General features: G+C 51.1%; 2 protein-coding genes across 2 annotated transcripts; both read right to left on the bottom strand.

The window, feature by feature from the left end:
• Window positions 1–94: 94 nt before the first annotated feature.
• On the bottom strand, window positions 95–7,136 carry LOC133362980 (calcineurin subunit B type 1-like). Its single transcript, XM_061581964.1, has 5 exons — window positions 6,449–7,136; window positions 5,260–5,436; window positions 3,591–3,650; window positions 2,382–2,566; window positions 95–801 (listed from the first exon to the last, which is right to left on the bottom strand). The coding sequence occupies exons 1-5, from the start codon at window positions 6,471–6,473 to the stop codon at window positions 754–756; spliced, it is 495 nt and encodes a 164-aa protein (XP_061437948.1). The 5' UTR covers window positions 6,474–7,136; the 3' UTR covers window positions 95–753.
• A 3,851-nt stretch (window positions 7,137–10,987) lies between these two features.
• Window positions 10,988–22,812, bottom strand: LOC133362619 (uncharacterized). Its single transcript, XM_061581540.1, has 4 exons — window positions 21,517–22,812; window positions 16,180–16,303; window positions 13,492–13,547; window positions 10,988–13,287 (listed from the first exon to the last, which is right to left on the bottom strand). The coding sequence occupies exons 1-4, from the start codon at window positions 22,585–22,587 to the stop codon at window positions 13,150–13,152; spliced, it is 1,389 nt and encodes a 462-aa protein (XP_061437524.1). The 5' UTR covers window positions 22,588–22,812; the 3' UTR covers window positions 10,988–13,149.
• Window positions 22,813–23,737: the final 925 nt, after the last annotated feature.

Below are 23,737 nucleotides of genomic sequence, written 5' to 3' on the forward strand. Positions count from 1 at the left end.
GGGGCGAGGAGCACGCAGGTTTAAGAAAAACTCCCGTGTTTAATTAAAGTCTGATCACTTAATTCAGTGAGAAGTGCGCAAAGCGTGGAGAGATGGGTTTGGAATTATACGGCGCCAAAAAGGATTAGCAATAACGCAGGTGAACAGATTGCCTGATAATAAACGTAAGTGGGCCTAGGATGATAGCTGATGGGCAAGACTAACTACCGCGTGAAAGCAAAAGGAGGGAAAGCTTTCAAGAGGACGTTCACCACGGTTCTGGACCGATGAGGTCGGCTCATGCGCCAGTGGTGTGTGGATTGTACTGCAGGACCGTGAGAGATGAAGCCTTGGGGAGGCCTTCATCCAGCATTGGGGATTGGTGGTGACTGATGCTGATGATTACTGTCGCTCGGGTGATGATGCCGCTGATGATATCTGCAGTTCAAGCAGTGACAGAGAGAATCTGATGTGTTTTTGTAGCAAATGTACTAAGTTTCCATAGTTTTCGTCAAATTAGAAGACTTGAGGCTTCTATCCCAGTGATTAAAAATACACTTGTCTCCTTGGGTTCTCTGATGACACTGATCCGTCTTTTGGAAAACGAAGCCAAGAGCTGCAGTGTTGGTTTCTCTGAAAGACCCGCTTTGGGCGTAATGGCGATGCTTATAGGTTAGATAGTGGTGGTGAACTCTGGTAGTGGCGGTGTTGTCGGAGGAAGTGGAGGAGGGTGCTGTGAACGGGAAATCTCGGTGACGGGAGAGGCCACGCGTCTCAAATCTCCACGAGCATCTTCGAGTGGAAGTCCAGGTCCCCGATCATCTGTGGGGTCGGCAAGGGGTCATAGGTGAGGACGGAGCCTCCACATTTGGACGGATGGTTGAGTACATTCAGTAGAGTTTAGCCATTTTAAATAACCATACTTTAAGTATGGCCAAATAACCCCAACATCCACAGGGTATCCAGAGCTTAATTTCTCACTTATTATTTTTCAGGTTGCTGTTATACTGGACTGTGGCACATGACCAGTAAGCCAGAGCCATAGCAAGAGAGATGTATACTGGATGTGGTGTTTGCTGGGTCCAGAAATATCCAGGTCACCCACCCAAACCCGGGTAGAATTCAGTCTGGAGGCAGTTCCCTCTAGTTTGACATCCCTATCTCGAACTTTTATTTTTCACTTCATCCTGATTGTTGCTCAGCCAGTGGGGAGAGGGGGGGTTGTCACGAGATGGAAAATCCATTCGGAAATCTCAGCGACTCCGGCGCTCCCTGTTCCCTCCCAACTCAGCTGGGAGCAGCAGTGGTACCACTCGTGCCTCGCATTCTCGATTTGGGCACCTTCCTGTGAGGTTTGTATGTTCTCCTTTTCCGTAGGGGTTTCCTCTGGGTTCTCTCCTTTTCTCCCACAGAAAAAAAAACCCCTATACAATTTAACTGGCATTGGCCAAAAAATCCAAGTGCTTTAAAAAATCGCCTGCAACATTGCCCCCCGACTGTTAAAACGCGACAGGACTAGCTTTAAAAAGTCGGCTGCACAAACATCGTAAAACAAATCTTGCATCATATCGCGCCGCTCATAGTAAACGTTTACACAGCAATCATCGACTCTTACTGGCAGACTAATGGCCGTGTTCGGGCCAGGTGCTGTCGCCTTGATGCATACATGTTGACAGCTGCCGCTGGAGATGCCCTTTTAAAAAATGTTGAGATGACATGTACAGTGCTCGGAGACGCCCCATCATGTAGGAGGATGCTGTCTTTTCAAGAAATCAGCACAAGTATCCTGTAAATCGCGTGACTTGTCTGTGGTCACCCCCACTCTGAAACCCTCCGCTCCGTGCAGCAGTGTCGAGGCTGATGCAGCCTCCTCCCTCTCGCCTCTCCTGCACCCTCTGCTCCCGTTCCTCCGTTCCTTTTCCATCCTTACCTCGTATGTCCCATTCTCTCCCCTTTCCCGTTCCTTATTCTCTCCCCATGTAACAGTACTTGCTCCCATTCTCGTGGTGTGTTTTTGGCCACGGGTACACAAAGACAAAGATCCTCCATATAGTCTTGGGGCAAGTGCTGTTAGCGAGTAGCACCTATGAAGGCCCCCACGGCACACGAGGGGGTGGAAACCCAGCACCACGCCCGGTCGCCTTTGTCTCTCCAGTGCGTATGTGTTATACATTGCATCAGGTCGACCTAAGGGAGGCCCAGGACCGGGTCAAATAAATCTAATCGTCACTTGGTGTTGGCCGTGTTGGCTGTGAGCACCTCCGATTAGCACGGCTCTGCTCCGTACGGTGCAGAAAGAAGTTCGACGTGCGTGCGTACGAACTCGGGTCGCCAGGTTCGTGGAGCGGGCACCCCAAGCTGCTCCGCCGTCACGAACGCAACACAAAAAGCGCCGCCGTTACCGTGCAGAACTCGGGAAAGGAGACTTTCCCGTCGCCGTCCGCGTCGGCTGAGATGATGCTCTTGTCGACGATCTGCTGGAGCTGCGGGTCACGCAGATTGCGCCCCACCATGGTCTTGAGCACGCCGAAGAGCTCCCCGTTGGTGATGAAGCCGTCGCGGTCCACGTCGTAGATCTGGAAGGCGACTGCGACGCCGCAGTTCAGAAGAGGTGCGAAAAAAATTAACCCGTAAAAACAAAGTTTTTCAGTATAAATCCTTTATATGCGTGTTCAATGGGCCACAACCCAGCCCACATTGGTCTTTGAAACGGGCGGCGAGAGTCCTCTCGTCCTCTGGCTTGAGATGGCTGCCACCTATGGGTCAGATGATTGTCTGCCACCATTAAGCAATTGGTAATTAAATATAATTTTTTTTTCCTTAAAGGTGTAAAATTTTGGAAATTTTGTTTCACGAAAATACATTGTCACGCACAACGAGTATGTGTGCAAAATGTCAGCTCGATTGGATCACGGGAAGTGGGTTTAAAAAACGACCGAAAGATTTGCACGGTCGTAAGCAAGCAAGCAAGTGAACTTAATATAAAGGATTTAAAAAGTCCAACATGCATCCGTACAAAAGATATTGCATAGGGGAGGGCAGCCACGCGGTCAGTTGAAACTCGTTCGAGTGTGGAGATCTACTCGACAATGTCATCATCAGTGGAGAAGCCGCTTCCACCACTGCCACGTGTGTTGTGTGTGGGGGAAGGGGGGGGGGGCACACTTGCACCGCTCTCTGCGTACAAAACACTCCCCCCACCCTGCACACGCAGCTTCCACGCGTGACCTCCGGTTCTGCGCTCCGTAATCTGAGACAGTCCTCGACATGCGGACACCCGACTTACGAACACCTGCACTTATGAGCCAGCTGCCATGAAATAAAATGTATAAAAATGTTTACATTGATTAGAACGCAAACCACAAACTGGTACTTGCAAACTATTTTGTTGAGCAGAGCGGTACTCTGCGACAGCCTCGCGCTGGGAGTGTGCGTGCACACGCACATGTGTGCGTGTGCACACGCACGTGTGTGTATGTGAAAGTGTGTGTGTATGTGAAAGTGTGTGTATGTGAAAGTGTGTGTGTGTTGTGTACGCATGATGGGGACAGGCGTGTGGTGCGTGGCGATGCCGCGCACCACACGCCTGTCACACCCGGGTCAGGACTCACACTTCAACTTCTCTTCTTTGGTGCCGTTGATGGTGAATCGCGAGATTCCTTCGATGAATTCTGCCAATCGGACAACAGCAGAAGCGAGCATCTCATGTTAGTCCAGGAAACCCGACTGAGGCTCAGGGCTCATTCTCTGGAGGGCCCTGCCAGGATTGTCCACTGCTTGGTGAGGGCCTCCCCACCACGGAGGATGTTTGAACATACTTTATCTCATGCTGGTCAGCACTGGTTGGTGAAGGAGGTCAGCATGGACGTGGGACCTCAGTACAGTACAGCAATTAGTGTTTCGTTGTCTGCTGAACATTTCACCATAAAATAACGCAAAGATCTTCACCAAATCGGCGCTCTCCGTGTCAAGCGGCACGCGTTTATGTAGCAAACATCAGGCGCGTGCGGCGTGTAAGGACTCGACAGTAGTTTGTATTGCACCTCCGAAGAGCAAGAAGTCCAACGGACATATACATGGAGGATGGAGCTCAGCAGCCTGGAGGTGCGGAAGATGCGGAATAGGACGTGGTAGGAACGCGAGGAGGTTGTGACGGGTGGGAAACAATTGCATGATCGCGTAAGGAACTTGGGAGGTTGGGAATCAAGTGTGCAGGGATGGGGTGGAGCGTACCAGGGCAAGCAACCTGGAGGTTCGGGATAGAACGCGACGATTGGTCAACGCGGATGAAGTGAAAACTATGACGAGACAATTTTTTTATTTTACCAGGTAAGGCGACCTGGCCACAAATGAGAGCTCAACGAAGCGGCTTATTTATAGCAGCCAAATGCTGTAAACGCACGTTGATTCCAAATGTGGAGGGGGGAAACGCGGAGAAAAATCGACGCGAACACGGGGAGAAACAAACAAAACTCCAAATACACAGCAGGCGTCAGGGGTCGTGGTTCAAACCCGCGGCGAAGTCGTTCACATCTCCCCATGGAATAAATGAATGAATACTCTTAGGTTCTAGATTTGAAGCTTTCGTGAATGCAAGTATTCATATTCTTAGGTTTTTTCGGTAAAGTCACGTAGGTAAAAAATCAAAATTAATAAAAGTACTTTTATTAATTTTGATTTTTTTACCTACGTACTTTTACTTTTATGAATTTAGATTTTTTTTTTACCTACGTGACTTTATCGAAAAAACCTAAGAATATGAATACTCTTAGGGTTTTTTCGGTAAAGTCACGTAGGTAAAAAAAGATTAAATTAATAAAAGTAATAATATAAATGAAATAATAAATCACGACGTTTCGGAGGCAACACAAGTCTCCGTCATCAGGTGGGACCGTCACAGCTAGATTTACTGTATCAAGTGATACTTGCAGTCACGAAAGCTTCAAATCTAGAATGAATGAATGAATCCTCTACGCGGAGGAATTCCACCTATCTGTTATAGTTTTTAACAGACAACGAGACAAGAAGTCACAACTTCTCGAGACGCTGGCCTTCCTAAAGAGATGCCGAGATAACAAGGTAATACCCATCGCTTTACAAATAGTTTCTTGGAATTTCTCTCACTTGATACAGCTATCGTGCTGACGGTTCCACCTGAAGACGGAGGCTTGTGTTGCCTCCGAAACGTCGTGATTTTTATTTTATTTTACTTTTATTAATTTAAAATTTTTACCTACGTGACTTTACCGAAAAAACCTAAGAATATGAATGAATGCTCGCCTGCTAAGTCGACCTCTCCGTCTCCGTCCGAGTCGAGGATGTCCACCACGCGACGCACCAACGGGTTGTTTTCCAGCTCCGGGAGCGACAGGAACTCATCCGCGCTCAGCGCCCCGGATGAGTCGAGGTCGAGTTTGTGGAAACGCGCGCTTAGACGGCGCAGGTCGCCCGCCTTCACTGCGGTGGACACACGTGGTGGACGAGACGATTGACGTGGTGGGCCGGGGGGTTGTTCAGGTGTTGAATCACGAGGTGGTGGTGATCGTGAACACATGGGTGGACGATACGGGCGGTACAAGGTGGGACGAGAGAGAAACGGCAGGTGTATTTCCCACTCGGTAAAGGCTAGAAAGCTAAGAAGCGCTTTTTTTATTTTGCACGTCTTTATTTAACTCACTGTTGTTGTTGTCGTATCCTCAAATCTTGTAACTCAATTTTAACCCACTTCCCAATGTGGTATCGACTGCAAACTTGTTATACTTATGTCATACTAATGACAATACTATATTCTATCATTACAAATAATAAATAAGTATTTTTAAACCATCTTTTTTACATGTTATGTTTCGCCTTGGGTCTAATTGTCCACGCTCAACTGACGTTGGGTGTAAATCAGCTTCGGGGCCACTTACTGGAGTCGTGGAGTTCTGCCATTACTCGTACGGTACATTTCATTAAAACGTGTTTAAAAAAATATATTTTTAAAATATTACTTATTTTTCTAAGGGCGACTCGGCCAGCAGACACCGTCGAAGCATTCCACACAGCGGGGGAAAAGAAACAGACGCAGCTACGCACAGACACGCAGACGCGAACACGCACATACAAAGATCCCCCATATAGCCTTAGCAGACCTGTAGGGGCAAGTGCTGTTAGCGAGCACCTCTGAAGGCCGGCACGGCACACGAGGGGGTGGGTGGCCAACACCACGCCCGACCGCCTTTGTCTCCCTAGTGGTGATGTTTACACACCGCACCAGGTACTCATTTGAGGCTGAGTCGACCTAGGGGAGGCCCAGGACTGGTTCAGATAATCGTCACCGGGTGTTGGCCGTGAGCAGGAATCGAACTGGGGTCGCCGGGTTCATAGCGCAGCGCGCTAACCGCTGCACCACCGCTCCCCACACACACAGACACACAGACGCTCACTACAGGACACCCTGCCAGAGCCCGTCACTCGACTCCAGCACCTTTTTTCTTGGGGTCGCTGGCCATGAGGCGCGGAGAGGCGGACGCGAAGGGCGAAGAACTCCGTGAAGAGTCGCCCGAGTGCAAGGGGACAGAGCGTACGGCGAAGAGGGGCAGTCACAGAGTAAGGAGAGCACAGAGTGGAGAATGGACGATAAAGAATATATATAGAGAGAGATTGTGGACCACGAAGCGAAGAGAGACCGTTGAAGAGCGGACACCGAAGGGTGGAGAGTGGACGGACGAGGGGGTGGAGGTCGGAGAGAAGAACACGAAGGGTGCAGGTCGGGCAGCAGGCGAGTGGAGCCAACGACGGTGTGAAAGACACCAATGAGAATCGCAGAGTGAACAGCAGAGATGGGAGAGCAGAGAGGGGGGCACAGATGCCCAGGCAGCTCCTTCTGAAGCTCCCCCCCCCCACCTCTCCTGGCTCACACCGAGACGGCTAAGACCTCCTCCTCCTACAAGGCCCTGCGTAACCAATTATCGCCCCGTTAATCTTTGCGGTAATCCCCTCCCAGTAATCCTGGAGAAACAATCCCCCACCATACCACCCACATGCCATTAATCCCGGAGAAACCCCCTTGCCACCCCGCGCAGGATGGTGAGAGGTGGACTCGGGGAGGCCTCCATCCAGCAGTGGATAGACCATAGCCGACGGTGATAAAGTTATCATCGGTGGATGTCCTCTCGGACACATTACAACTCTACCTTCACTATGGGGACCTCATTTGCCAGTAAAAATATGATAATTGGTTCTTTACCCTTCTATCTGGCAACAAAACTGACACCTTTTTGCAAACATGACTCCTTGCAAAAAGGTGTCAGTTTTGTTGCCAGATAGAAGGGTAAAGAACCAATTAACAACTCTACCTTCCATGGGTGGAAAAAAACCCGATTTTTCCAGCGGCAGGCGTCGTTTTTTTTTTAGAACCAATTAAACCGGATTTCTCTCAATCTCAGATGATCGGGTTTAATATAAAAAGACAATTAAACCCGATTGTTACCTACGTGACTTTACCGAAAAAACCTAAGAATATGAATCATTGCAGTCACGAAAGCTTCAAATCTAGAACCGATTGTAAAAAACCCGACTGTGCCACCCTTGCTTCCTACCCCCCCCCCCCCCACCTTCGTAGCCCGGTGCCTTTGGCTCCTGACTCCCCCCCACCCCCTCCTTCCAGTGCAGTTACACCGCCTGCGCACTCCGTAGCCACGCCGCTGATTGTACACGTCAGGTGATGCTGGAAGCGGTCACACACGGTCGGGGCTGACGCTCGCGTTGTTGGAGATCGCTCGGGCGATGATGGCCCGGTCCGGTGGTCGAGACTCACGACGGAGGAAGATTTTGGACGTCCACACGCGGGAGACGGAGCGACCACGCGAACTCGGCTGGCGTGCGGGGGCCACGTGGCTTAGTGCATCGCGGAGCCCGAAGGGAGATTTGTTTTTTTGGCCACGCCGATGTCTTACACGTACACATCACAATGCCGGTATCAGCGATGAATCCGTCGGCCTCTTGGCTTGCCACAATAAATTTCGATGTAAAGCTTCTTTCGTGACTGCAGGGATTCATCTTCTTGGTTCTTTCGGTAAAGTCACGTAGAAGGGACGTAATAAAATAATAAAAATAAATAATTCTCACGACGTTTCGGCCACAACGCAAGCAGCCGTCCTGAGGACGCAAGCAATCGTCATTCTACGTGACTTTACCGAAAGAACCAAGAAGAGGTTGCCACAATAACTCTACCTCGTGGGTTTTGTGTCTACTGACGGACACGATCTCGGCGGATCGGGTGCACAGATTTTATAACTTCTAAAGCCACCCCCTCTGCACCCCCGCTGAAGCGAGGTTCATCTGCACGAAAATAGCCGCCACGCGTAATCGTATTTAAAACAGAACATTGATTGGGCGGCCGAGACGGGAGCGGTGGCGCAGCGGTTAGCACACAGCGCGACCTGAAACCAGCGACCTTTTCAGCTGAATTCTCGCGGCCAGCGGGAAGCGAGTGACGTCTGACACGGTCCCTGGGTTTTCAGCACCCTTCAACCAAGCCGCATTGACCATTGTCACTCCACTGCTGGATGAAACTCGACATGGCATGCAATGTCGGTATTTTGACCATATTTTGCTATGATGGTCAATACGGATTGGATAAGTTGGCGACCGTGGCCGAGGTCTGGTTTTTAAGATATAATTGTTGTTCTTGTAACGTTCGGACCTGCCCCGACCAGACATGTGAAACATAACTTTATAATTCATCGGGTTCCTCCAGTGTACATGCATATTCTGACTGAATCGCACCTATGTTAGCCGTGGCCAAGGATCAAAAACCGACTCACGGAGTTCACAGAGCAGTGTAGTGTGTTGAACTTTTTTGGCACCATACGTGGCCAACCGTGCAAATCGGAGGTGCATTAACCACTGTGTCCACCGCTCCAACTCTCTTACGGACACGCTGATTGACGTGTTCAATCAATGCATTACCAGGAAGTATCTTTTTCAATCCACTGCTGGAATTCTAGTTTAATAAACGGAATGAATGACAACGAAATGCGTCATGAACATAATTACTGGATTAATTACTCGTTGAACGACTGTGGAACCAAGCCCAGCCCCCCCCCCCTCCCATCCAACTCTTTCCCTGTAATGGAGATCAGTGTTCACATCGTCAATCGGCCGCTCTGCTAGGATTACAATTTCGTTGTGGAATTAGCATTGCCGCTCACCTCTCCCGCCGGCTATCGGGTACGCGATTGCACGACCAGCAATTTTATGCAGCTTGCATAATGGCGATGGCAATGGTGGTGGAGAAAGACCACCGCTCCCACTTTCAAAAAACAGTTGTTGGCAGACGATATTTTAACTATAAAGTTATTAACTCTTTTTTTGGTATTTAACCAGGTAAGACCCACTGAGCGCTACAGCTGTTGTTCATATGTGACCTGGTTATCACAAATGAGAGCTCAACGAAGTGGCTCATCGCGTGGAAATGTATAGCAGCCAAATACTCCAAACACACACGTCGATTCTAAAGGTGTAGGAAAAAACAGGAGGACTGGCGAAAAATCCAGACGACCATGGGGAGAACATGCAAACTCCAAATATACAGGCATCAGGGTCGGGATCAAACCCACAACGTCCTGTATACCAGGCAAGGTAGTTAAGATCTTGTCACGGCGGCGCCCCACTTGCAAGCAACTTAGCTGCACTGATTGGATTACTCCGAGCGGAAAATTGGCGATGCCACAACGCTCTGTAATTGTATCACGCTCATTCCCTTCTATCGCTGCTGCAAAGGCCCTCTTGAAGGTGTGCTTGTGTTAACGATTGGCTCGAGCCAAAGACATTTAAAAGTCCAAAGAATGTTGCTGGACCTTGTGAGACGTGCGAGCCTCGCAGGGAACCCCCCACTGCCGTGTCACCTCGTCCTTGGGAAAATTGAAAGAGACAAGATGAAGACAAACACGCACGTGGCAAGGGTGGGGGGGGTGACATCAAGGGGATGGACCCACCTCCGCACAGGGGGAACATTTGTACTACACATTGTTAGGGTATACCCGCACACATTCAGGATCGACCTCCTAAGTCTTATCCGACACTGACGGATGGATGTGGCCCTCGGTAAAGGAAGTGTTCTCTCCACCTCTGGTTTAAATGCTTATGATGGACATCTGTGAAATCTTTTGGACACCTGTGAAAAATAGCTTCACACCTCACCAGATTCCTCCGGTATAAATATTTCAATTCTGATCATTGACCGCTAGTGGGAAACTATATTGGTGGGGAGTGGACACCCACAGGAAGGGGGGAAGGTGGGGGCAGGTGGTGGTGGAGGCGGGTGGGGGCGGCCGTGCAGTAATTCACAATTCGTGGCGTGGCCCTGCAATAGCACACTCGCGGTTCACATCGAGCGGCAGCCCTGATTATAACTGCGAGTGTAATAATCATAAGACACGCCGCCTGCTTCAAAGTGGACATTCAAGATCCCCGATGTCATTCGCAACACCAGTGTGCCGGCTTCTGGGATCAACATTTGCCAAATTCAAAAACATTACAAAGCAAATTACTCAAATTGGGATTACACACGGCAGCAATTATCGCCCCCTACTGGCAGCAGAGTACAGCCCCGGTGGGTCTCCTCTTGCAAAGGAGATGAAACTCTGTCTCTGGAATTCTCACCTCGCAAATTTTAAAGAAAATTGCAACTAAGTGCAAGTGACAAGACAATCCTCTCATTTCATTCACGCGTAGAGGAGCCAGCCCTTCCCTCCCTGAATTCTGAGCCGCCACTGATATTTATCCATCCATTCATTCCTTTATTCGTTCGTCCATTCATTCGTTGGTTTTATTTTTTTTTTTGCACAAAATGTCTCGGCAACATGCAGCACGGGGTCCATCCGTCCGGTCACACGAGCGGGCGACGCGTTTTGATTGGAGGCGACAAGAAGTGCTCGCAAAACCACGGCGGGCAACACCGGAGTGCCCTCCCCCTGCCCCGCCCCCCACCCCCATCACAGCACCCCCCAAAACCTCTCCGTGCAGCTGTGTCAATTTATTCGTTTTTTTGGTCGATTAAAAACACTTATTACAATAACGGTAAATAATATTATCATCATCAATAATAAGAACAGCAAGATCTGAATCAATTAGCCGGAGAGGATGGGATGTGGATACATCATGGCGGCGATGTCAACGAGCGGAAAAATAAACTCCCCAAAATAAACAAAAATAATAAAAAACGTGAGATTATGTTGGTGGGTGGTGGGGGAAGGGGCACAGGGAACAGGAGAACACGGACACTGCGCTCAGTACAGATGGTGAAATGGTTTTTGATTTTGGGTAAAGATTGTGTGACGTTTACATCATTAAGAATATCTTAATGCATGAAGGAAACCACTTACTTGCTTGTGTGCTTATTTTGCAGGGGGAAGGGGGGGTGAATAAATTCATCGATCGTTTTTAAAATCCGCACGCAATGCGTTTTCCATTTCTGCCAATACCCTTTCATCGCCCTCGCCAAACTGTACTCGAAAAAACGAAATCCCCCACAAGTAACAACGGACCCACAAACACCCAACGAATGTAAAACCCGTAAACCCCCAAAGCCACAAGCCACCTCCCCCCCCCCCAAAAAACTGTACAGCAAATAAGATAAACCAAAAACAATAGGAAGTAAAGCAAAATTTCAACCAAAAAATAAAAATAAACCCCACGACAAATTTATACTCAAAACGGAAACGAGATATGCATACGGACAGATTGGTCCTCTCGGTATGCATCGTGAAAGCAGCAGGGCAGGCAGCACCCTTGGTTCAGGGGAGGGCATCCTGTAAGGTCAGCGAGGGTCAGCCACCCAGGGAGGAGGGGGGGGTCAAGGATCAAAGGCTCCTCTCCCTCCTGGCTGCCTCCTGGGCGACTCTTCAAGTAGCGGCAGCCAGGCTCAGCTCTGTCGAGAAGCGCATCGGAGGACACACACACACACACACTCGCACACACGAGGAATCGCAAGCGGCAATCGGAAGGCACGACCTAAGGGACGGCGAAGTGGGAGAAGTAACGGCGGCGGCGGAGGAGGAGGCGGCGGCCGGGGTCATTAACAGGCGACGAGCATCGGTAACAACAGGAAACGGCGCGAGGTCCGTCGCGATTGATCGAGGCGCGACGCTTACGCACGCCACAGCCCCCCGCACCCCCACCACACGCGGTGGGGTTTGGGGGGGAATCGATGCCCCGGAGACGGGAGTCCCCACTCGCCCCCCCTCCTTTTTAAGAGAAGACAGGAGGGGCCGCTCCCGCCTCCTCCTTAACAGAAGACTTAAAAAGGAAATGGCGAAACGAAGAGATCTGTCGATGCTCCTGTGGGATTGAGCTCCGGCACCGCCATAGAAAACGGAAGTCCGTGGGAGGGATTTTTTTCCTCGTCATTGTCTCCATTTTTGTGAGCTTTTTTCAAAGTTATTATTTTTTAAAATTGATTTCCACTTGTACATTTTTTTGTTTCTGTTTTCATTTTTTTTTCACCACCAACAAAATTTACTTTCAGAGCAAAGTTCAAAAGGAGGCATACACAGGCAGGCAGGCGCAGAGTGCAGGACACCTAAAAAAATGGCTAACGAGGCCCGGCCCGACACAGGCCCGTCTTTTTGCGCCACACCTGCATTCGTTGAACGGCGTGAGGAGCTTGGCGATGACAGCCCGCAGGCGACCGCCTCTTCATCACCGACCTCATCGGCGGAAGTAGCCCCAAGCCCAGCCCCACGCAAACCCCCTTCCCTCTCTCACAGAAGAGCACTGCCATATTTTGCATATTATTCTCCACGACGGCAGTTTATAATTAGACGGGCACAATTCAATTCATTTCTTTGCGTTGTTGTTCCTGCATTTTTCTCTCCCTCGATCTCATCACTTGCATTTTAAGTTGTTTAAGCATTGTATTTCTCCTCGTCTTATTTTATAGCGTTAGTTCCATTTAGTTTTTCGATCGCTATTCTTCCTTCCGTCCGTCTGTCCCACCGTCTGTGCATCGCGGCCGATGGGCTGGCACGACTGACCGCCGAAGGGCCCATGTGACATCGCGACGCACGTTGTCGCAGACATACTGGGGATAGGATGGGGAGGTGGGGGGGAACACTTCTCCTCTTCCGCCTCTTCCTCTTCTTCCTCCTCCTCACCCCCCCTCCTCGCCCTCGTCGCCAGAGCTCACCGCAGCCACAGCTTGAGGCGCAGCGCGTCGACGCCATTCAGGTAGTACCGGAAGAGGCGCTTGTCCCGCACGAAGCCCAGGTTCTCGTAGAGACGCAGTGCCGACTTGTTGGTCACCTCCGTCTCGAGCACCACCTGCGCCGCACGCACCGCACACACGGCCGCCACTCTCGCGCCGCGACGCTTACACAGACGGGCGGTGGCGCTGCACGCAATGCTTGCATCGTGGAATAAATAAAAGGCCTTCATCCAGCAGTGAATAGAGCTGGGCCAATGACGATTTGAATGCGAGCGCGTGCGCGCTTTAGCGGGTGTATTTTTGAAGCCTTCGCCACTCACCTCGTCGCAGTCACCCTCCACCATGGCGTAGATGGCCTTCTTCACCAGGTTTGTGCCTGCGAGATGACAACAGCAGGTCGAGGGCGAAGAAGTCACGGTGTTTTCATTCATGTGAACTTCACTCGTCGATTTCCCCCACCCCTGTCCGTCTGCGAGACCAACCATTCCGTCCCGCGTTCAACCACCATGCTGCAGTGTCACACAACACCACTCTTTCGGCTTCTCTTCCCAAGTTCTTATAATCTTTGATTAATTCCAGACGCACATTAACTCTTACGTACGAGCGCTTCAAGTGCCGTTTGTTGCCGACCACTTGGCATATTTGGACTCGTGCGCAGATCCAAAGGCTCGCAAAAGCTGCGGTGCTCGTGGGCGCCTCGCCAATTCACCCGGCGAGTGAGCAAGTGAGCGAATTCTTCGTCTCGTGCCGATGTTACACCGATAGCACAATCGGGATAAACTTGGGTAAAAAGAAAAAAATTAAAGCAGCACTACTTTTCCGTGAAGAGGACTTTAGCGTGACGCTCACCAACGGCTCGTGACCACCACAGGATGAGCGAAGCAGCACTCCGATTAGCAATCAAGGCGAACGCACAGAATTTAATTATTCCCACCTGCCAACTCCCAAGCGAGACAAATGGGCCTCCACTGAGACTTCCCCCCTGCAAGCATCATTAATTTCAAATGAATAGCACAAAACTCACGACGGAACACGAAATTAAAGACATCGTCAGCAGCCATGATCTACTCACTGGTAGATTTGAAGGCACCTCAAGCCGTCCGTCGCCACCTCTCTAGCGGTTTACGCTCTACAACGAAACATCTTGCTCCCGCTCATGGGCAGAATTCACCGCTCCCAACTCCGTGGTGGATGTCCTCTCTGACGACGTCATTTGGCTGCAACTCAGTCTTGACCACAAGCCATCATCTCCTCGAGCCATGAGGTGGCCTGCCCAAGCCCACTTCGTTGTTGTTAACAGTCGATGTGATGCCCCTAAAATTGCACTCGCTCTAATCCACACGATCCTCTTGTCACCTCTCGGGTCATTCCAAGCGTGCGTCTACATGTATGGCCCTTGTGTCAGTCGCTGCCGGATGGAGGTTCTCACCATGCCATGCGGGTCTCAAGAGGTCATCTGGCCGTAGTACTTCGCAGCGCTCGTCGGTAAACGTGGGGAGCATGGATGTAACTCGAATCAAACCGTGGCCCCGAATCGAGACAATTTATTGAATCTGGCAGGGTAGAGGTTTAGGGCGGCGGTGGTGGTGCGGGTTGGTGGTTTAATTGCGGCAACAAAAACTCAAAAAACAGCAATGCCATCGTTTTCTCAAACGGTGCGATGGACAGAATAATTCCACGACACCGGCCGCCTCCAAGTTGCGTGCGTCGGCATTTAGGTATTTTCCTCTTACGCAGCTAAACGACCCGTCTCCACTCTCCATGCCCCCCCCCCCATCACCACCCCCACCAACCCACCCCCGCATGGCTCCCTCCCGGTGGAGCTGACACAGCTCCTCTCAGCGCGCCGGCGCTTGCCAAAGCCCGGCTAAGTCTCCCGCTCGCTCTAAGTCGCCTCGCTGTAAATGCTCCCTCAGCACAAGAGCGACAGACAGGAGAACACGGCGGGGCAAGCAGGCTGCCAGCGGGTGAGCGAGTGGACCAGGCTGTGAGCATTTGCGTTCAATCGGCGAGGGTGAACGGTGATGCACGAGTCGCTTAAGTTTGCTTGCTAGTTGACTTATCCGCTTGCTCGCCCCGCTCATTCTGTCACTCACATATCCGTTCACTCACCAACAGATTAGCTCGGTTGCTCGCGCACACTCTCGGACAGTAACTCACACTTGCACACTCAACATACCTGCTTACCCACCCCCTCACTCACTCACACTCGTTCACACACACAGTCACTCCCTTAACACAATCATTCAGTCACTCGCTCGCTCAATCACTCAGCCACCCTCCACAGCCAACTGCGACGTCAACAGCAGTGGCACAGCAGCCCTGCTTCTCAAGAACGTAACATTATTTTGAGACCAATTCCTCTCAGAAGCGGCAAAGCGACCGACAGAGCACTCGACGGTCGGTACTATTTTAAGGCAGTGTTGGGTTTCCCCCCACAGAAGACCGAGTGCCAGTTTTAACTCCGGATGCACATTTAGCACACACCTGCTGCACTTTCGTTCCAGCAGATATGTGCATCGCCCATTTGAGCGGCGCGGATATAGCGGCTATAGTGGATATAGTGGCAGAGGATGGACAGCCTTCCCTCCCTCCTGCTTATCCATCTCTCATTGCCTCTCCCTCACTCTCCCTTCCTCATATTTCTCTATCCACCTCTGCCCCCCCGCACCCCTCCAATCCCCCTCCCTTTCTCACCCATCACCGTCAAATTCACACATCCAGGTCACACCAACGCAAGGCCAATGTCACCGCGAAGTTCACAAAGTTCTGACGCCGGTGCCGATGCATGCGTTAACAGCACCGCGCCAGCAATGTGAAAGGTCCTGGGTTCGAATCATGAGCTCCCACTACATATTTAACCAGGGCAGATCTCCAATGATGAGTGTGGTTGTGGCGGTTGTAGCAGCAGCAACAGCAGCAGCATACGTATGCATGTTGAACTTCTTTCGCACCGTATGTAGGCAACTGTGCTAATCGCAGTGCCGGAGATGGCACAGTGTGCTCACCGATGCCGTGCTTGCGGTGCTTGGAGTCCACGGCGAGCATGGCGATGTACCCGCGTCGGATCATCTTCTTGTGCAGGTCCAGCTTGCACACGATGGCGCCCACGCACTCGGACCCCGCCATCGCCTGCGCCAAAATAACACGCGGTTTTAATAGCAGCAATGGTGCATGCTTCCGAGCCAGACTAGAAGAACACCATTATTATCATCATTATCACAATTTAAATTGCCTAATTTCCAGCTCGGAGAAGTACAATTTCAGTGAAGCGATGAAATAGGCTTGTGTGCAGGAGCTGGATAAATTGTTGCATCCCAAGTCTTGAGAGATGGTGGTTGGGAGGGGGGGGGGGGGGCGGTGGGAGGCGTTCACCCAGCAGTGGATAGGTCATGGCTGATGAGGACAATAAGCAAGCAACACCCGACCATCATTACTCCAAATCCACTACATCATAGTCCAGCTTTGGAACTCGACATTCACAACAAGGTGTGAACACAGCAGCCTGGTGAACATGGAAAGCCTCGGTCACGAAGAAGCAGTTGCTTGCGGGCTCTTCTAAAGACAGTTTGCTTCCCTCTACAACTCGGACGGCGCGAAGCCACGCGGCGGCGGGAGTCGCAGGGTTTACGGTTCCAGAGTTTGTGCATCAATGGAGCTTCACCTGCTACATTTATGCAGCTCAATTAAATGCGCTCAACCCTGACAGAGGCCACGCGACTCATTTTGCTTTCTGCGCCGTTTGTCCACAGTGAGGGCCATGCACTGTAGCATCCGTCTTGTTCTATACCGAAGGCAACAATGATAATGATAATGCCCTTCACGTAGCCAGAAAATTATCGCCGAGTCCCCAAGACTTGGGTTTCAGGAGCGTCGTGCTACAATGGAAGGCTTTCCCACTTCCTCTTTAATTAACACCGAATACACGTGATCAGCGTGGAGGATATTGGCCAAACATGGTCAACCAACCCCCCCCACCACCACCCCCCACGACGTGCACGGCAGGAGACCCTCATCCAGCAGTGGATTGATCAAAAATGCTGTACACGTACATGCGTGTCGAATCATGCGAAATCTCGGAAGCTAAGCAGGCTTCAGTCTGGATGGTACTTGCATGGGAGACTCAGAATAAGAATATTTATTTACATTGGAGGAATCTGATGAGTTATAAAGCTCTTCACTACCCAAGAAGACCAGGATGTTTGTAGGTATGGGCTTCATGGTGTCCAGGGGATGGCAGGATGGCTACTGTACGTGAACCCGTCTAAGCACAGCCGTGTATACATGGGGGGGTTTCTCTGGGTACTCTGGTTTCCTCTGAAATGCCAAAGACTCATGAATGGATTTAGCCACGAGGACTCCCTTGACAGCCTCGAGACTCAGAGAGTCCATTGCAGGGCATTCTCACACCCAGGACTGGACGTGTTCCTTCAAGCTTTGTGGAGTGGATCGTCGTACACCAACCATTCGACTTTTTTGTCGAATTGAACTTATCCAAACTAAAAGAAAACTTGACACTTTTTACACCGTCAATGGCGACTGTGTTGATACCGTTGAGTCACGATAATCGAGACCATGGTTTAATCATGCATCGCTTAAACCTGAATTTTAACCCATGATCTCAGCGGTACTGGCTCAAACCTTGGATATAATACAACCTTCGGAGGTAAAACCTGTAATTCAACGTGGCTGTTACGAGTTCCCTTGATGTGACCTATTTATTTAAAGTTGTTTGTACATAAACAACTTTGTGCACAGCCGACTCCGAGGCACCTTCAGGGTGGATGCCTGCGATCTAACGCTTTGGGGGCCCGAGTGTTAATGGCTCATGGACAGATTTGTTAAACTCCCAAACACCGATGGACTGCGAGGTGGTCAAGCGTGCAAAGTTAAGACTCGTATTCATGGTGAGTTTTCTCCAAGTGCTCCGGTTTCCTCACTAGAAAAGTGAAAACTGCTTTAGACGGAAGTGGCCCAACATTTCATCGTAGGAACCTCAGTACATACAACGCCTCTCATTTGTGTATGGCCGAGCTATACAATATTCATGAGCACAGTTTGCCGGCAACGATCCTCTTTCAGCGCGGTGCAAGACCGACCGCTGGAAGGCAAAGTACCGTCGCAATTTTTGACGAAGGCCGTGTTAGTCTCAAGTCAATGCCTTGAACATAACTGTCAATTGTGGACTGAACTCTACACTTGGCGCACAACCACTTTTTAATTCGAAACATAAAAATACATTTTTATTTGAACCGCGGCCAAATTGGAGAGCCAACTTGAGCGGCTCCAACTGCCGAGGCCCCCAGGGCGTGCAGCCGGGTTCAGGGTGTGGCAAGGCCACGCCTAGGCCCAGGTTGGTGGATCACATCGAGACCCACGGGTGCACGAGCTAACAATTATGAGAGTACAGCAAAGAGGTTTGCCGAACTCGATGCGTGGTGTTTGAAGGCGATCACAAGGAATGCATGGGCTTTCTTTAGCACTCAAGTTTCCGCCCCTATATTTATAAGAGAGAAATAGTTAACATTTTACTGTCATGGCTATGGGCTGTGGATACTTGTTACTTGCCAACTACTTCCAGTCTACACAAGGACCCGGAAAAGAACAAGAAACTAAGCCCTGCCTATTTCGATTGGTCGTCTTGTTCTCCAAAACGCGTTGTTAGAAGGTGAAATAAAACCGAACCAGGTATTCGCACTGCCTCAGCTGCGACCACAACCCTCGTGGTGAGGGTTTTAAGCTTTTGTGATATGGGACCTGGATTCATAAGACCACGATGCAAGACTTGTACTACAAAATCTATCTATTTAAGCGTAACACGTGTTAGATATTGACCTTGAAACATTACAGAGGTTACTGCAACAGGATGTATGACAAAATTGTCAGTCAAGACACAACATAAAAAAAAACATTTAAAAAATGTTGTGCTTCAGTGAACACCCGGAAGTATATTTGTTATTCGCGCCAATCTATAGCACGAGGCTATGACGTAGGTGCCGTTTATGCACTGGTAAGCTTTAGACTATTCCTGAATTAAGCCTACCACGTAACTAGCTGAGAGTTAGTTAATCGGTTAGTATTTATATATAAATAAAAACCAAATTGGCCAGGTATCCCAACATGGACCCTCCCTAATAACGGGTCTCGAGACTCTGGAAACCACTCCTGGACAAATTACATAAATATTTAAAGCAGAGCACTTTTCAAACACTCGCGCGCGCACACACACACCCAGGCCTGCGGTTACAGCTCCACACCCACAGCCGGAAGATGCGAGTTTAAACCGTGGTCAAATCTGGCCACCCGAGTTCAAAGCATAGTCACGGACAACATTTGCGTAGAGTGGTACGCGAGCTGGCTCTGGACCTCCCCTAGGTCGACTCGAGTTTAAATAGTTACCTGGTGATGTGTGCAAACACAGTACCAGCCTGGTGGTAAATCAACTCTTCTGGTTGTCCAATGGATTAACTCACTCCTGACATGACAATGTGGAATTTTCATCAATAAAAGAGCTCGCCATCGCTTCACCCTTGTTTGTAAAGCGTTGGCGTGGGTGTGGTGACATCAACGGCTTTGGCCACGATGACAGCTTGATCTGTATCAGTCTGAATTGAAAAGGAAAAATACATTTCGCCTTTCCACCGAATACAGTGTAAAGGAAGTTGCGTCTGATGCAGTGGTTTGTGTCGTGTGCTGTCGGGGCAAGTCCTGTTAGCAAGCACCTATATAAGGCCAACACGGTACACGAGGGGGTGGGTGGCCAACACCACGCCCGGCCGCCTTTGTCTCCCCAGTGGCGACGTTTACACACCGCACCAGGTACTCATTTGAGGCCGAGTCGACCTAGGAGCGGTTCAGATAATTGTCACTTGTGTTGGCCGTGAGCGGGAATCGAACCTGGCTCTCCGGGTTCATAGCGCAGCGCGCTAACCGCTGCACCACCGCTCTATACGGGGGATCTTTGTCTTTGTGTCGTGTACATGTTCGGTCGCTGCTCACGAAAAACATGCTTCCCAAGTGAGATCTAAACCGGTCCCGACCCCCAGCCTTCACCCCCTGCGCCGACTAGCGTGGTGAAGTTTTCCTGCTGTTATGTGAGACTGCACAGGGAAGAAAAAAAGTGGCTAGGCCACATCACAGACTAACAGTGTGGTTGTGCCCACCTTAATCGGTGATCACCAACGTCAATTTCCCCCTGTCAGCATATAAGGCTGAATGTGAGAGTTCTCCTGTTTTTGGTGTTGTGTTTAATATCGTCATGTATTACTCCATGATAGCCCAATTAATCCTTAAAACTATACATTTTTGCAATGTCCTTAATTTACCCATGAAATAAAAAGGGAACTAATGTGAATGAACATTGAGCTTCATTTTAAAGAGGGCCCTGCAGAAGGTGTTTGGCCAATTCCATTCGTACACATTTTACATGTGGGAGGAAACCAGAATTCCTGGAGAAAATCCCACCACACGCACAGGTGAAAGCAACCCTTAAACAACTCCACTATTTATACAGGTTAACAAACTCCCCCTCTTGCTGTATTGCCATCTCAAGGCCACCTGTTCAGGCCAGCACTGGGTTTGGGAGTTTCACACTTCTTCGTGAACCACCAACCCTTGCTAATAAAGTACCGAATCACAATTGTGCAACAACCACGCCCAGCCAATTGGGGTGGTGGTGGTGGGGGGGGAGAAACTCCCCCGTGTTCAATTCGTGAGAAGTGACCGTCAATACAGATTCCTGTCCACGAAACAGATTTTCGTCCAAATCACAACAGCACCTTCTATTTCGTTTCACTTAATTATTAACTATGAAGGGACATCACTTCAAGTTTTTGTATAGTTTTAAGGAGTTACGGCTTAGTGGTTAAGGGTTACAGATGGTCAGATGTTATGGTTGGAGTTAAGGTTAGGATTTAAGGCTGTGGAGTTGTTTTGGGCCCGATGGTTAAACTTCGTTTAGAAATTATTGCTTATGGATTGTAGTTAGGGTTTAGGTTTGAGGAATTAAGAGGGTTGGTTTAGGGCAGGGGTCGGCAACCTACGGCTCCGGAGCCGCATGCGGCTCTTTACGGGCTGCTTCTTGACGATATGTACGTATGCACAGTATGTACTCAGTTGTACCGAATTTGAAAGAAATGGCTCTTCTTGTTATTTTGGTTGCCGACCCCTGGTTTAGGGGTTAGTGTTAGCCGTTAGGGTTTAGGCTTCAAGTGAAATGTCGGGGGGTGGGTTAGGGACGGTGTTTAGAGTTATCCTTTTCGAAGCGATTTCGCGGGGCGACAACAATCACGTCCGTAGACTCACTCTTCACCTCTCTACGAGACAAGGAGCACAACAAAACCCACCAAGAAGCACAGCTGCGGCCAGTTGTGGATGAAGTATCTGTAGGTGTAGATGGAGTAGGGCTCGGAAAGATCCTTCGTGATGAGCCTCATGATGTCGGGCATTTGAAGCTCGCACTTGTAGCTGATGTAGCGGACTCCATGCGGATCGGGCCGCTCCTCGCCGAGGCTACATCGCGTCAGCCGCATCTCCAGAGACCCGGCCCGCTCAGTCCTCGCCCCACCACCAACACCACCACCACCAACACCGCCGCCGTGGTTGTCAATGTGATTCTCGTGGTCGTGGTTATAGCCGGCATGGTGGTGGTTTTCCCTCGGGTCGCCATGCGCGCACATGGCTGGCCCGGTGACGCAGGCCTCGTCGCTCTTGTGCCAGCTGCTGTCCGCCCCTGGTACGCAGCCGTTCAGGCCGCGGCGTTTGTGCTGTTGATGGTGGTGCTGCTGGTGGTGTTGGTGGTGCTGTTGGTGGTGATGTTGGTGTTGGTGGTGATGCTGCTGGAGGCGGTACCGTCGGCTCTCCCCACGGGCGGTGATGACATCATCGTCATCGCCACCACAGCAACTTCCACCGCTCTCACCACCACTTCTGACCACTCGACATTCACCACCGTCACTGACATCGCAACAGCCACCGCTTCTGACCGCGCTACCATCGCCATCAATGACATCGCAACAACCACCACCGCTACCACCATCACGACCATCACAACAACCAGCACCACTCCTGACCACTCCACCATCATTGACGTCACAGCCACCACCACCACCACCATCTTCACAACCATCACCACCATCTCCTACCCCATCAACTCCACCACCACCACCATCTTCACCATCACAACACCCACCACCACCACCGCCACCATCACAGCAACCACCGCCACCTTCTCCATTCCCCGCAAAGGCGACCAAGGTCCCGCAGCCGCCATCCACCGCGCAGCAGCACGGGCACGGGGCGGCGCAGCAGGGGGCAGCGGCGGCGTAGGGCGAGCAGCACGGGGGCAGCGACGGGGAGAGCGACGGGGAGAGCGACAGTCCCGGGTCCGCTGGGCCCGAGGGCCTCGGCTCCTCCATCGCGGCCTTGCCGCACCGCACCTCCGCGGCCGACCGCTGTCGCCAACTACAACCGTACAGCGCTGATGGGTCCACTAGAAACGCTATTAAATGAGTGGATCGTTGATTGAGCGAGGGGGAGGAGGAGTAGGAGGAGGCGAGGCGAGGGAGTTGTGCGCCAGGGAGGAGACCTCGGCCCAGGGACGGCGACAGCAGCAGCCGCCGCCTCCCGCCTGAGCGCGGAGAGCCTCGCGTTTAGAATCCCTACAGCGGATAAGCCCCGCGGGCCGCAACGAGCCTCGCGAGCGGTCGGGGCCGACGACGGCGTGCGGCCAATCAGCGAGCGGCTAAGAGCGGCGCGCGCCGCGGTTGGCCAATGGGCGGCAAGCGCGAGCCGATGCGTGTTAGGGTTTTGTTGAGCGGCGGTTTTGGGGGAGAGAGGGTGGGGGGTGAGCTCCTCCCCCCCTACCCCACATCACTAGCCCCGCCCCCTCTACCGGAACCCCGCCCCTCTACCGGAACCCCGCCCCTCTAGTCCAGCGGCGCGCGCTGCGGTTGGCCAATGGGCGACAAGCGCGAGCGTGTTAGGGTTTTGTTGAGTGGCGGTTTTTGGGGGAGAGAGGGGTGGGGGGGGTGAGGTAAGCTCCTCCCCCACCCCACTAGCCCCGCCCCCTACCGGAACCCCGCCCCTCTAGTCCACACCCCCCCCCCTTTTTTTCATGATCCGGCCCCGCCCGCAAAATTGCCGTAACGGACAATGCGGGGGGGGGGGGGTCGCTTTTACGACGAATTTACGACAGTTTGCGACGAGCTTGTGGGGGGAGGGGAGGGGTGGGCCCGCGTGCCGTAAATGAATGGCGTCGACGAAGGTCGTCACGTGCCCTAAGCGCGTGACGTCATAGCCGGCATCGACACGCGCTGCTCATCGACGAATGGCATCGCGGGCGATCAATTCCAATGGATTATAATCGAATATTCACGTCGATAACCACCGTCGACTTGTGAGTGTGGTTATAGATAAAGTTACGACTTGATTTCATATGAACCAGGGAATGGATCCTTGAAATATTAACGGTCCATTGCTCGATAGACTTCAGAATATTTATTTCTCATACGTTCCACTAGGGGCGGATCAACAGGTTTTACATCAATATAACAATAACTCGACAAG

The sequence above is a fragment of the Lethenteron reissneri genome, chromosome 8 (assembly GCF_015708825.2).
Source record: "Lethenteron reissneri isolate LAM-NWPU_2019-01 chromosome 8, ASM1570882v1, whole genome shotgun sequence".
Lineage (NCBI taxonomy): Eukaryota > Metazoa > Chordata > Hyperoartia > Petromyzontiformes > Petromyzontidae > Lethenteron > Lethenteron reissneri.